The sequence below is a fragment of the Lepisosteus platostomus genome, chromosome 4 (genome assembly GCF_059453375.1).
Source record: "Lepisosteus platostomus isolate fLepPlt1 chromosome 4, fLepPlt1.hap1, whole genome shotgun sequence".
In the NCBI taxonomy this organism is placed as follows: Eukaryota; Metazoa; Chordata; class Actinopteri; order Semionotiformes; family Lepisosteidae; genus Lepisosteus; species Lepisosteus platostomus.
The window spans coordinates 59,405,923-59,420,459 of NC_142614.1; the positions used below are offsets into that span (position 1 = coordinate 59,405,923).

Consider the following 14,537-nt stretch of genomic DNA (forward strand, 5'->3'; position numbering starts at 1 on the left):
GTGGCTTCCACTCCCTTTATTATTCTTTAGAAATGCTGTTTGTCACCAGCATTCACACGCAGGGGACAGGGACAGGGTATTTGTCTGTGACCCCATGATTAAGCTGCAAGGAAACCAACCCAGACTTGATGCAAATGTGTGAGATTTCAGACCAGTGAGTGAGACGTGAGAGCTGTGTGATTATGTACTGCACCATCGCTGTATGTTGTCTGTCTTCCAGTGTGTATATGTTGTCAACATTTATTCCATGCATTTATTTGGCATGGCCTATATAAAATGAGTAGATGTTTTCTACTCAATAGAAAACTGTGGAAAAACCTGCAGTTGTTCACTTAAAGGTTATGTAAGCTTAATTGATGAAGAGCTTATTTGGACCAAAAAGCAAGAGTCACAGGGGCATTCAAGTAAAGCTGGTTCTGGAAAATGCTGTTTGTACTGATTTTCCTTTGAGTGGAACAGTACTTCAAACTTTGAATGCGTGTTTACTTGAAGGTTTTGATAGTACAGACCACATTAAATTTGTCAGAGATTTACTTTAAGACTATTAAACAAGCTCTACTCTCAGTTTCTTGAATAAAATGCTTTATACATGTCAGTATGTTACTGAAGTAGAACGGTTTTAATTTATAAAACCTTTTGGTAGAGGAACTCAATAGTTAAGCACCTAAAATTGAAATTCCATTCCTGTCCATATTTGCCTATGTTTTTTTCATTTTTTGAAAGCACCAGTCACACTATTAAGGTCTTGCTAAATAGTGTGGCTACCCAACTCTTTTCCCTCCTGAAAAAAAGGTAAATATGCAAGATGACAAGATATGGCAGTGCTGACCTTTGGATACAATTAGAAAAAATTGTTTACTATTTTACCAAAGTCATCCAGCCAGCAGTTTAACATTCACTCAAGAGCCTTCATCGCATGGCTTTTGTGCAAAACAGGTAAATAATTTAATACCTTGTGACTGTGATCAATTCGCATACATATATACTGAGCATTAAAAGAGAATTTGTGTTTAACTGCAGCAAATTCACAATTTTTACTTTGTCAGTCGTTTTTATAGGAGGTGCCACTGACATTATATTGAACAGCAATGACAAGTAAATCCATTATGCTAATGAAAATTTGCTGTGAGCTAGTAGTCAGCTGTTAAATTCATAGACTAGTATTATGTGTGGCCACCATTAGACACTACAGCGTGTGCATTTTACCAAGTTTCAAATGATGTCTTGTGGAATTGTTATTCAACGAGCCTGTCCACTGGTCTCCGAGTCCACATGCCACACATTATCCAAACTCATTCTTACAGATGCTCAGGTATACTCAAGTCTGGTGTGGTAGGGCTTCCATGGCGTAATGGATGTTTTCTACTCATAAAATAGACTAAGTTGTGTTCGCACCTCACTTACATCTTCTTTACAGTGTGAGGAAGCAATTAAAGAGGCAAATAACATGCTGTTTTTGGTCATAGACTTCCATCAATCCATTTTCTCACCACATTATCCAGTTCAGGGTCACAGGGGAGCAGGAGCCTACCTCAGACACCAACAGGAGCAAGGCAGTATGCGCCCTGGACAGGGCGCTAGTCCTTCACAGGGTACTTGAACAATCACGCATCAGGGCATCACACCAGGGCCAGTATGGCTTTGCACAGTGGGAGGAACCATGGAGAAACGCAGGGAGAACCTAATGGTGGTGGTGACAACCACACCTGAAGAAGGCTCCACGGCCGAAACGTTGTGTTCTCTTTCTTCTTTTTTTCAGCATGGAATAAACCTATTACTTGTTCCTTTGCATCCACTAATAAGGCCTCATTTGAAATATTGTGTACAATCTTGAGCACCATGATTATAGAAAATATATTTTTGCTCCGGAACACCCCCAGAGAAGAGCAATGAGATGCATTCCAGGACTGAAAGGAATGTCTTCCTCTCACAGGCTGAAAGAATAGAGCCTTTTTAGTCCTGAACAAAGAAGACCACGAGGGGAACTGATACATGCATTCAAAATCCCTCAAATGCGCTGAAAACGTCAACCTGGAGGACTTCTTCAAAATGAACAGTGAAGCGTACACCAGAAGATATCAGTGGAAACTTTATGGAGCTGCATTTCAAGCCGAGAACAGGAGGCCCTTCTTTACCCAGAGTTGTGGGAGAATACAGAGGTCACGTCCTTCTGTCCGGCACGTTCTCATCTTGTGTGAAAGCTGTGGTTCCATGAACTACACGAGGACGCGTGTGGTCCTGCTGGACCAAATATTCCTATGCCGATGTCAAATATCCAAGCAATGACCGAAAGTTGGCTCGCCTGCACAGGCATCGTACCAGGACCTCCCCATCAGTGTTGGTGCGGTGTTGTATCTGGTGGTGTCTCAGACTGTTGTGTCACGTCTCCGGGCTGCTTGACTGTCTTGCCTTGCCACATTAGAAATCGGTGGCCGTGAGCAGCAGTGTGGTGACTTGCTCCTTGGTCCATTATGCCCTGGTTATCCGTTCTATGTCTTACGATCTTAATTTTCACCACGTTTCATATTGGTAATCAACTTTCATGCAAAGAAGGTGGTGTAGTGTTTGTGCAATAGTCATAGTTACTTTAAGTGTATGACATTCTGTCATAAATAATCATTTAATCAGTATGACATCAGAAATATTAGACCAATATCTGAAGTCCATATGCTGTATTTTTCTTAAAATCGCAACTGTTTATTGCAAGATGTACACAATCCTGGTGGGGCCAGAGATATCCAGTCCTTTAATTAAAATTAATTATAAAATGCATTTCCTGCTTAGAATCGGTTCTCACTCCTTAAAAATTGGCGCTCTTGCTTATACATAGGAGTTGCAGTTTATCACATACCAAAAAAATATAATCTGACGTTGTCCTTACTTAAACTTGCAATGGTTGAAACAAATCTTCTTTACTCTTTTGTTAATCCTTTCTCAGATCAGATGCAATGTGTGTCTGTTTTTAATTTTTTTTTTCCCCCAAGAGATAGATTGCAATGGCTTGAGAGGATGCTAAGAATAGGTAAAATGCATTCAGTCTTCTCTAGCATTGCCTAGAAACAGCCGTGGTGGACATTTTGTAGTCATGTGCCTTTTCTCAGTTTTGATCAAGTAGAGAGCAGTCTCCACACTGTGGCTCAGGTGTGTTTTAGTATAAGCCTTGTACCTTTTGTGCCGTGGGCATTGATGTACTGTATAGAGAACATAGAGCTGCATAATGCGAGTGTCTCTGTCCTGGGACGCATCTGGTATTTTTCACAAGAAAATGTGAAGCTTTCTTTGTTACTTCCTTAATGCGCCGAAATGCCCACTTTATATAAAAAAGCCAGATTTCTTTTGTATATCTGATCAATGCTATCATTTATTAAGCTAATCAATTAGTAAGTATTTATTCATCTAGCAAACACTTTTAGCCTAATTGAATTATCCTGCCTTGTTTTACTAAGTTTATGCAGTGAAAGTGAAGACATAACATGGATTCGTGTTTTTTTTTTTGGATGCTTGTTACCTTTCTTAAAATAAGGGGTATATATGAAACCACAGCATGTTAGTAGCTCTGTCTACATAAAATATTTAGTATCCTGTAGATTGTATCAGCCTTTTTGGTTCTGAGTTTTTTTTTTTATCCAGTTGCTGTGGATATTGACAGCAGGATTTGTTGTGTATGTAGGCCAGCATTGTATTAGGATTACGTAAGTAGGGTAGATGAATTCTGGAAATGGATGAAATTGCCGTGTTGTGGGCGAATCCTGCAACCAGACGATTATTGCAAATATGAAGACCATGCAAGCACTGCAGAGAAAATGGGCAAACACCGTGAAAACCCTCAGGATTCTCAGAGGTTATGTGAGTTATTTTTAGTCAGGGGCTTTAATCTGTTTTCAACTCTGGCTAATTAGATACGAAAGAAGTAGTGCAGGAGAATGTGTCTTGATTTCTTCTCCTGTAAGTGTTGTTCAACTTTTCCAAGGTTTCGACAGTGGAAAGGTGGTTCAGAGTGTTCCAAGATGTGGAAAACTACGCAAGAACTGAGAAGCAGTTTTATTTTACTGTATGCAAGGAGTACAGACGCATCTAGCCTGCTACATCTGGTGGGAACTCAAACATCCTGGGATACAATCTCAGCCAATGGAAGTTTTCCTCTTGTTTCTGTCTTTATTGAATTCATTTTTTATTTGCACAGGTTTGGCATTTATTGGCAATGCTTTGTTTAAATGTTTTGCTCTGTGTTTTCTAAACTGAATCCTATAGAGCAGTAGATAACAGGATTGTTTACAGTACCAGCACTTTGAAGTGGTGAATTTAACAACTCCTCCTTTTTTTTGTGGAAAACTACAAGTCATATTTTCTTCCTTGTGTTTTAAAAATGATAGTGAATTCATGCACCTAAAACAAGTCTTTAAAAGGCAAATGCTTCCTAGGTTCACAAGAGTTTGGAATTCAGTTATTAAAACTTTTTTTCTAAGTTGTTTACCAGTGCTACATTTTGCTCTAACTGGTGTAGTTCATCAGCATTTTAGTAAATTTGTTTCTCGTAAGTTCCCTTATCTGTTTACGGTATTTGGGATTGTTTTTCCCTACTTGGCTTTATACTAAAAGAGTTGGCATGACTGAAATGTGCATATCATTGAAGCCCACATTGGGCAACTAGTAATATTTACTATTGTGTATTTCCATAACGTAATTGTGATGGCTGTAAACTGTAGTCTTATTGTTTGGGGATTGTGAGTGGGCAAATGCATTGACTTCAGTCTCCTCTGTCTGTCGCTGCCTCGGACTTTGTGGGCTTCTGCTGTGGTTCAGAGACCTTGTTGTTTTCGTCCGCTAGCCATTCATTGTGCCCCGGAGGGCTGCCATTTGTTCCTAATGGAAATTGAACATTGAGGTTTCTGAGGCAGATTAATTTTTTTAATTATTATTTTAATTAAAATGAGCCTCTGGCATCAGAAACAGAAAATGAGATTTAATCGGAGCTGGAGAATCTGAGCTAATCACGGAGACTTGTGGGGACCTTTCACTTTCAGCGTGGTTTTGTTTTGGAAGGCGATAGGAGTCTAAGGTTTTGGGGCGGAAAGATATTCTTCACTCATTTGCCGTGTTTTAACTGTGATTTGAGATACCTAGGAAACATGAGTTTAATGTATTATTGCCTGCTGTGTGTTTTTTTCCCATTTTCTGTGGTTGCAAATGATTTGGATTTGCTCTTCTTCCTCCTGGTGCCACCAAATTACTACTTAATTTGTTTGAGCACATGCTTTTGCTGAAGGTAGTGTAGTAAAGGATTTTGTTAACTTCAGGAGCTTTGCTTGTAGCAGAGACGCAAATTAAAAGCTCTGAAAAGCGTATCCAGACTTGCTGGAATGCTGTGATTCTCTGCATGGCTCCTGCTGTTTGTGTTGTTGAAATACCTTTGCTCCTGTAGGTCTGGTAAGTGCTGTCCAGTAACCAGTAAAGTTGCTTGACATGCCTGGGGCCGCGTGTGACCAGCTGCCACTCCTGCCTGATCTCCCCACAGGCAGCACAGTGTGCCGATGAAATATCGGAGGGTTGATTGACCTCACTGCTCCTCTGTGGCTCCTGCTCACCACACTCCCAGGACAGCCATACCTTGTGGTAGACCCCCGTCTGCAAAACCTCAGAAATGTCCTTGAATTCCATTTGTATCGCGTGTGAGAAGTAGTTCACTTGCTCATTTAATTGGAGGTGTCTTGCCTGCCATTACTGCTTCTACCTGTATTTCTGCAAGGAAATTGTGAAAAAATAGAGAGGATTGAAATGTACGTTTACACCTTAGGAATAAAGATTTTGTGTTGAAGAATGTGCATTCACAAACCCGCCTCACTTGTGTAGGTCTGTATGTTGAAGCATAACCTTGACATAGCTGTAATTTAACTTTTATTTTTCTTTGCTTTATTTAGTTTTCATATTTTAGGACACTGCAAAACTAGAAGCAGCTAGACTTGACTAATGATCTAAGAAAATAGTTTGATGAATCTTGTAATTACTCAAAGGAAAACTGGGGCATTTTCCCCAGAAATAGGTATGTTTTACATCTTTATGGCTTGATTATATTGAGCGAAAACCCAGAGGTTAAGGCATGCCATTCATTTAGTCATGTTCTTATTTTTTAGTGAAGTGTTTTTCCTTACGCGTGTTGATCTACACACTTGTTGAGAATATAAATAAGACTTTACTGGAGGTGATTGTTGGATCTGTGCATTACGGGAAGGATTCAGATACCATCTTTATTGTTCTTAAATGTAAAGGCTCAGGCTTTCCTGCCTTTTTCGTAAAGAGGACAGTCTCTCTTGATTCTGGAGGGGGACTCCAGACCGGGCGATTGGTTTTTTCTTGAAAACAGCCCTGCTGTGTCTGCATATCAAGCTCAGGGTGCTGTTTTCATCATGTTAAAACCTTGGTTGGTCAAAAGTATTTCCTGTGAAGAAGTATCTTAAAGTTCTGGTTGTTTGGATGAAACAATTTTGTTTTATTGTTCCTGTTGTTGTCTTTGCTAATTGCCATCTTCTAATGTTTTTAGTCTTGGTACTCAGCATAGCAACGTAAGCAATCTTAGACTGAGAACACAAAGTAATCTGGATAACTTGTTTTGTCTAAATCATTAGTATACTTCAGTACAAATGCTTTTTTAAATTGTATACGTTAGTTTTCTCTCTGCTTTAAGTGAAGTGACACAGGTTGTTACACACTGTTACAAGAAAAAGTCAAGATAGAGAGTCACTACATGTTGATGTTGATGAGACTCACTTGATGATTAGCTGTGTGTCATAAATAGAAAGTACAGCAGTTTATTCCTGGTTTAGTGTCTTGATTTTAAAAAATCCAGTTTTAAAATAGTACCAAACATTAACATTTAGTAAGTCATCTATATTGTAAGACCTGTCTGTGTAAATGTCTTAGTTTAGGTTCGTACTGATCTGTGTGAGTATGTAAAAGTAGAACTTCTTGTTCTGCTCTTTAAAGGAAATGCCAAGCTGTACATCTAATTTTTCTAGAATAATATTTCATTTGTACTTCCAAAGACTGGCTTTTCCTCCAAACAGATACACTGCTACCATTTTATTCCCAAAACAGAGTAAACTAAACATACAATTACTTTAAATTTTTTTTAAAACTGAATTTAAATATTCTAAGAACAGTAGTTACTTGTTTGTACATGTAGCAGGTACCCTGTCTAGACTGATTTACTAACATTTTCCTTTTTTCCCTTTTTTTACAGACCCCAGGAATGGAGGAAACAATATGGGAACAGTACACTGTACCAATACAGCGGGTAAATGTTCCTGTTTAACTGTGTGTATTACTTTATGGAGTAATGCTACAATCGCAAAGGATCGTCTTTTTTCCATTGATCCTAATTGAATCCATGAGCTTTGGTTTGCACTGTTTTTTAGTATTTCGTTATGCTTCACAAGGATGTCTGTAGACATAGGAGTGCTCTTAAGCGTAGATAATGCAGTTGTCTGTTGTTCAGCCATCTGGATGTCAGGACTTCAACAACAGCAAGTCTGAGAGATGTAATTGTTTTAGTGCAGATAGAGAAAAGATCATGCTTGCCCAAATTATTCCCAGAATCCCAGTGATGAGACAGTTGGGCGATCCTTCCTGCCTGAAAGGAAGTGGCCGAGGTAGCTGCTGGTGCCCAGTGTGCTGGTAGCTGCCAGTTCTGTTTAAGCTCACGCAGTCAGGCTCACCACTGGCCTCCCTTCCTTCCGGTGGTGTCATGGAGAGCTGCTTCACGAGACAGCAGAGAAGCAAGGGGACAGCCTGCATCAGGCTGCGTGCTGCTGTGGGCTCCCAAAAAAATAAATCGCACTTAGTTGACCGGGGCGCCTGAAATAGGCATTTGCTTGTTTCATACCACAATAAAGGCTTTAATCATTCCTGTGTGTGATGCGTGTTACAAATCCGCTTTTATTCACAGGCAAAGAAAACGGTTGGTAGCTAATTATTGATTTATAAGCTTACTCTTATGTGTAGAGCATTCAAAACAAGACCATGGCCAATCAAATGTAGTTGGCATTTCACATACGGGTATTGGACAAAAAAATGGAAACACCTGGGTAAATGAGGGAGGAGACCAATTATGTTGAAAGCAAAGGTTTCCACACACGTTATTTAATTGGCTACCTTCCCAGTATGTTTAGAGTCATGTACAGTATAAAAATCATGGACAAGCCTAGTTGTCTATAATCATGTCCAGTATAGTTGCAAGAGGAGACCTCAGTGACTTCAAAAGTTGGGGCACATTTGGCAGGAGCTTCAGTGACCAGGATGGCTCAATTGATACTTCACAGGCAAGAATGCCTAAGGTGATGTTCCCACCTGCAAAATTCTAGACATTGATAGACTCTGTGACCCAACACACACAGGCTGTAGTGGCCTAATACCCTATTAATTGACTTAACATTGGTGTTTTCATTTTGCTTAGTGTATATTTTATGGTACTCTGTAGTTTTGTTCAGAAACACAAGAGTACTTTCAGTAAAGAACCCCATCAAGTTGTCCTGGTGAAGCCTAAACGTTGTGGAATCAGCCCGATATTGCATAACGTATGTTTCCCATATTGGAGCACTTTTTTAAAATAGTAATCTGTTATTAGACATTGTAGTGTTTAACAGAAGTCCTAAAAAACATTTTCACAGCATGAAAGAGCTTCTTAAGAGTTGTTGACAAAACCTTAATAACTGTATTCAGATAAATATCGGAATTCAGGATGACATCGAGACTGGTGCCAGAAGAAATGTAGAGCACCACAAAAGCAGAACAAATTGCAGGATGACTGCGGTTGGCTCCTGGGATTTAGGGCCTGTTGTAATGATGGCTCTTTCATATGTATACCTTATCTGGGAGTTATAATTGCTGCATAATTCACTGCCCTGGCTGCAGTACATTATAGTTAATCGCAAACTGGGTCGCTAGTATAGCTTGGAAGGATCAGTTCCATATGGCTTACTGTATGTAAGGAGAAAAGTTCCAGAGAACTAAACACGGAGCAGCACATTTGAGCTGATCTGCAAAGGTGCTTTGATTTTTAAAAGGCTCAGTTCAGATTTCTTCCCATGAGTTCAGACTGCCATAGTGCTGTCGAGTAATGGGTAGCAGGCAAATGGAAAAGAGACACATGATCTGGGAGGCAAAGCTCTTTTTTTACTAAGACCAGAGAAGCCATTTCCTCTAACTTTTTCTAGAGTTTTGCAGCGAGCTGCCTTACATGACCCTTTCCAGAGATAAAATTCTAGGCTAATACAGTACCATTTGCTACATTATTTTGTGAGAATCCTGTCATGAATTCATTTTCTGTGGGTAAAATTTGAGTTCGATGTAGGCTGTTGCTACAAGAACTTGATAACTAGGTTTATGTTACTGGGGCGAAGGTGTTCTACAAGAACAGCACCTGTTAAGATAGTCAGTGGGAACCAACATCTGATTCTTGTTAAATGTAAGCTTGTAAACAATATTTTCAACAGTAGAGGAGGCAAAGAGGAAAAATGTACTGCAAAAAATGTTAATATCACGAACCCTTAGTTTCTGTCGATTTAACTGTTGTTCTGTCATGAGGAGAGAGTGGTGAGAAACGAATGTCGTTTGTTCTCTCTATCATTAAGGACTCCAAGATGGGTTTTGGGATCGCGGTGTCTGGGGGAAGGGACAACCCTAATGCGGAGAGTGGCGAGACATCCATCATAGTTTCAGATGTGCTCCAGGGTGGCCCCGCTGATGGCCTGCTCTTGTATGTACTGACTTATTTATTGTTCCTTTCATTCATCGTCTCCTTCCAATTAACGGGAATTGGCAAATCTTGTCTTTTTATATGCTGGAAGGCATTCAAAACACAGCATAATGCTATTGGTTACAGTACTTGTTCATTGTACTTTCAATGCCTGTCAGTATATGTAGGCCCTGCGTGACTATAAGAGAAAGCTGTTTTTAAAACATTAGTATTTAATTACTAACAAAGTGTATTTTCCATATTCAAGTACATAACTTACTTTAAAAGTAATCAAGTTACTAAAACGTATACTGAAAGCAAATTCTCATCATACTATTTTTTTACTTGGAAGTTTTATCGGGTTAAAAAAAAAACCTTTTGGAGATGAGTGTCAAGTGAATCTTTAATATTTTTTTTTTCTTGCAGTGAAAATGACCGGGTAATTCAGGTCAATACAATACCCATGGAAAATGTGCCTCATTCATTTGCAGTACAACAGCTCAGAAAGTGTGGGAAAGTGGCAAAGATTGTAAGTATTACATATTTAAATTAAATGGCTGTGTTTTCTGTTTGACTTATTGTCGAGCCTTTTTTAAGTCTTTTATATACTCAGCTTTTCAATGTGCTCGAGATGAGATTTGAAAGGAAATTGGGACTATAGAGAACAAAGAACAGAAGGCATCACAGTTAAATTCGTATATTAAACAGCAGCACATTTTTTAAAGAATATAACTAAGGTGGAAATACCTATACTTCAAATATACTGATTTTAATTTGAGAATCATGCCACTCCAAATCAAGTCGTTTAGCAATCAAATATGGTAGCTAAAAGCTTGAGTACTGCTTGCTAAAAAAGCAAGTTCTACTGGTCAGTATTGCTGGGGCTGACATAACATGGGGAAAAGAGCTAACCACCAAAATAACTGAGTGAGTGACAAACTGCATTGGATCAGCCTTGTTTAAAAAACACGAGAGCAGAACGTAGACTTAGAAATAATCTCTAAATCTACATTGCAGGTAGATTTGAATGGCGATGTGTTTAGCATAAAGTCACAAGCTTTTGTGTTTTTTGGTTCTCTGCAGACCGTGAAGAGACCCCGGAAAGTCCCAATACAGATCACAAAGCGCGCCCCGACTCCCGAGGTCGAGGACCGGGTGTTCCACGCGGGAGATTACGACGACGACTATGACCGCAGGAGCGTACACAGCGCGCGCAGCGGGCGCATGGACCCTGGCTGGCACGGGGGGAACGGGGGCCCGGGCTACCCCAGGGATCACAGCCTGGAGCACGAGCAGGCCGGCTACAGGGAGCCGGAGTACCGCGGGCGCGAGCGGGACCGCGACTACGGCCGAGAGCGCAGCAGGGGCAGGAGCGTCGAGCGGGACCTGAGCCCCGAACCCGATTACCGGCGAGACGGCAGCCGCGGCCGCGCCCTGGACAGGGACGGGAGCCCCGAGAGGGCGCACCGGAGGGAGCGCAGCCGCGGCCGCAGCCTGGACCGGGACCTGAGCCCCCCGCGCAGCTACAGCAGGGACCCCAGCTACGAGAGGGGCTACGACTACCGGGCCCCGCTGAAGCAGGACCCGCGGGCAGACGAGAGGATGGTGAGGACCCGCAGCCGAGACCGCCTAGAGGACCGCAGCCCTTCCCCGGTGCTGCCCCGAGTCCGAGACCGAGAGCCGCTGGAGAAACCTGTCAGCGTCCTCTTGGTGAAGAACAAACCCAATGAAGGTAAAGAGCCAAGATCCTGAGGTGCCATCATTTCTCATTTCAAGCTGTCAGGTGTCTGGAATGATAGGTATTTATGCAGTAGGTACTCTTTTACATACCTTAACTACTGCATTTTTTAGTTGAGTTGATTTTAGCAGGTGTGAGCCTGGTCAGTACCTGGATGGGAAACTCCTGGGGAAAAAGTGAGGTTGCTGCTGAGGTGTTAGTGAGGCCAGTAGGTGGCGCTCACCCTGCAGTCTGTGTGGGTCCTAATGCCCCAGTATAGTGACGAGGACTCTGTACTGTAAAAAGGCGCTGTCCTTTGGATGACGCGTAAAATTGAGGTTCTGACTCTCTGTGACCATTAAAAATCGTGGGGCATTTCTCGAAAAAGAGTAGGACCCTGGTGTCCTGGCCAAATTTCCCATTGGCCTTTACCAATCATGGACTCTTAATAATCCCCATCTATGGTTTGGCTTCATCACCCTGTTCTCCTCTGTAAAGGAGGAGAACGTAATAATTGCCGTCGCATTACCTTTACCCCATTACACATAAAGTGCTTTGAGTGGAGTATCCAGGAAAGAGGTATATAAGTGTAAGGAATTATTATTAAATGTTACCGAGAACCTTAACATAACTGGTTGTATAGACAAACATATTTCATAAAACTTATTTTTCACTGGAAAAGCATAACCTTCTAATAGCATTTACACTTTTTTAAAAATATTTCTTTTGGAAGAGGAAAAGGTTGGACTTCATTCAATTCATGACACATTTTTCTTAGCGATGGATATATAACATTTTACAAGGAAACCATCATCTATATGGAAATCCAGTGATATCTGTAATTGTATTAGAGATTTTGTACTTCCATGCCGAACACAGTTTTCCATTAAGAAATGTAGAAACTTGATTCTTTTTAGAATGGCCGAAAATGGTCTTGAGAAAACTGGGGGATAGGGGTGGCTAGATTTATAGAGGAAAGAACAACACCCTGTTAAATAAATCATATTGGGAAAATTGTCCATTACAAAATCTTCCTTTTAAAATAAAAGAATGAAAGAAAATGTACAAAATGTACAGACGAGGTGGTGGCCCCCATCTTTTGGTTGCAGTTGCTTATTGCTGTATGGATCTCATTCAGCTTTTCCTCAGAAGGATTCTGGGGAATCTGCTTTAACCAAGTTGGCGGGCAGCTCACTCCACCACCCTTTGTGTAAAGATGTGATCCCTGATTTCGGTCTGAAACGCACATCCTCTTAGTTGCTACTAGAAAGCTTGGGTGCTTATTTCACTGTTGTACATTAAATAGTTCCTTGGGTTGATATCAGTATCAATGCCTATACGATTTTATATACTTGCATAAAGCACTCTTGTAAATAAATAATAAAGATTTAAGGCATGTCATGTCTCCTTATTGAGAAATAGCTTCTATAATTTAAACTGCGTGTGATATTATGAAATACAGATTATTTTTAAGTCTTCCGTCATTGGGTTCAGTTTATTTTGCTGTGCAGGCACTAGTGGTATTAGGATCTAGCACTTTATTTGGTTTATTTATGATGCCCTTGCCATTCATTAATCTCAGCCGAGAGTCTTCAACATTTTAATACTCGCTATCCTGCATTAAAAGTTTCAGGTATCTACATTACTCCATCTATCAGCAGTGCAAGAACTAATTAATTTTTGATGTTATTTTAAAATAAAATTAATGATATAAGGGAAACAAGATGAATGTCTGTCTTCATATCCTTAGCAGAGAGATTAAGTTACTGGTTTGTCTGGGAGGATAAAGGGAAACGGCCATAAAACAATAAAAAAGGATATGAACTAGAGGAGACCATTTAGTCCATCTAAGTTATTGTTTGCTTAGTAGTTAACTGATCTGAGAGCGTCTTATATAAGGATTTTATTGAAGTAAGGTTTTCAGCAGCAGAGTTTGTGGTACTGTAGATTGTTCCAAGCTCTCACACCCCTCTGTGAGATATTAAAAGATGTAAAGAAGTGACTCCCTTTTTGAGAGTTAACTGTACTGATCCATTCTCATCTACTATTTTAATTGTTTGATTTGTTAACCATTTGAGCCACCAGGCTTTTTAATCATGGGTTGATTCTGTGCTGTTCTTCATTTGTTTGAATACCAAACCTTTTTTTTGGACTCTTATCAGTCTAGTTTCAAAATTATCTTCGAAGTATATATTCCGATTGCAGTTCAGAACGTTTTGGAATGTACTGAAATTCTATCATAACATCCGCTTTCTCTGGGGTTTTCTGCCAGACTCATGTTGTCTCTCTGTTTCATAGAATATGGTCTTCGGCTGGGAAGTCAAATATTCATCAAAGAAATGACAAGCACAGGTCTTGCAGCCAAAGACGGCAACCTGCAAGAAGGCGATATCATTCTGAAGGTAAATTGCTTTAGGCAGAATTTCATGGCTCCGGTGCGTCCTCATTTAGTTCTTATCGGTGAACATAATTACCAGATTTCAATTAGAAGCCAACACCCCAAAGCCTTTTATGCTCAAGGGAACAACTCCTACAGTGCAGTGGTGTTTCCTGGCGTATGGTGTGTTTGTGTTTTTCAGGAAATAAGGAAATCCTGAAGAACAGCAAGTATGTTCTGTTCTCAGCTCAGACCAAACTGAAGAGACTTCTTGTGTGATTATCTAAGCTGTTCTCTTCTGTAAAGTTGGTGCTTTTTTCTAACAGCCTGCTGAGCATAAAAGGCCACAGACACAGAACAAAACTTTACAAGAGTTTTAGGATAGGTTCTTTGGTAATCTGGAATAGTTTGAAAGATAATGGTGTGCTTTTTTTGACTTTTTCTGTATCCACTTTTTAGAAGACCCTAAGACATATATTGTTTTCCACACACAATGCTGCTGAGAACAGCACTAATAAAACTTGCAGCGCTTTTTCTCCAAAATCAGTTTATATTTTTTGTCAATTGAAATTATAGCTATTGGAAACTGAACCCAATTCAATAACAAATTCGATGATGATGTAGCCCAGTGAGTTCATTTAAAAAAAGATTGTTTATGGTTTGTTTAGCAGTTGGCTTTATTTTAATACCCTAAAATGTGTTGAAGATGAAAG

The 14,537-nt window shown here is 40.2% G+C and overlaps 1 protein-coding gene across 7 annotated transcripts in view; it reads left to right on the forward strand.

Moving 5' to 3' along the window:
- The window catches only part of tjp2b (tight junction protein 2b (zona occludens 2)), a 74,695-nt gene that overhangs the window by 40,898 nt on the left and 19,260 nt on the right, over positions 1-14,537 (forward strand). For 6 of the 7 annotated variants that reach the window (XM_088630064.1, XM_088630069.1, XM_088630063.1 and 3 more), the window contains 5 exons: positions 7,238-7,291; positions 9,627-9,751; positions 10,157-10,259; positions 10,814-11,462; positions 13,746-13,849. In XM_088630064.1, the coding sequence (XP_088486190.1) occupies positions 7,238-7,291; positions 9,627-9,751; positions 10,157-10,259; positions 10,814-11,462; positions 13,746-13,849 (1,035 nt within the window). Of the gene's footprint in view, positions 1-5,628; positions 5,778-7,237; positions 7,292-9,626; positions 9,752-10,156; positions 10,260-10,813; positions 11,463-13,745; positions 13,850-14,537 lie in introns of those variants that run through there. The other variant, XM_088630070.1, reaches the window with a different exon arrangement.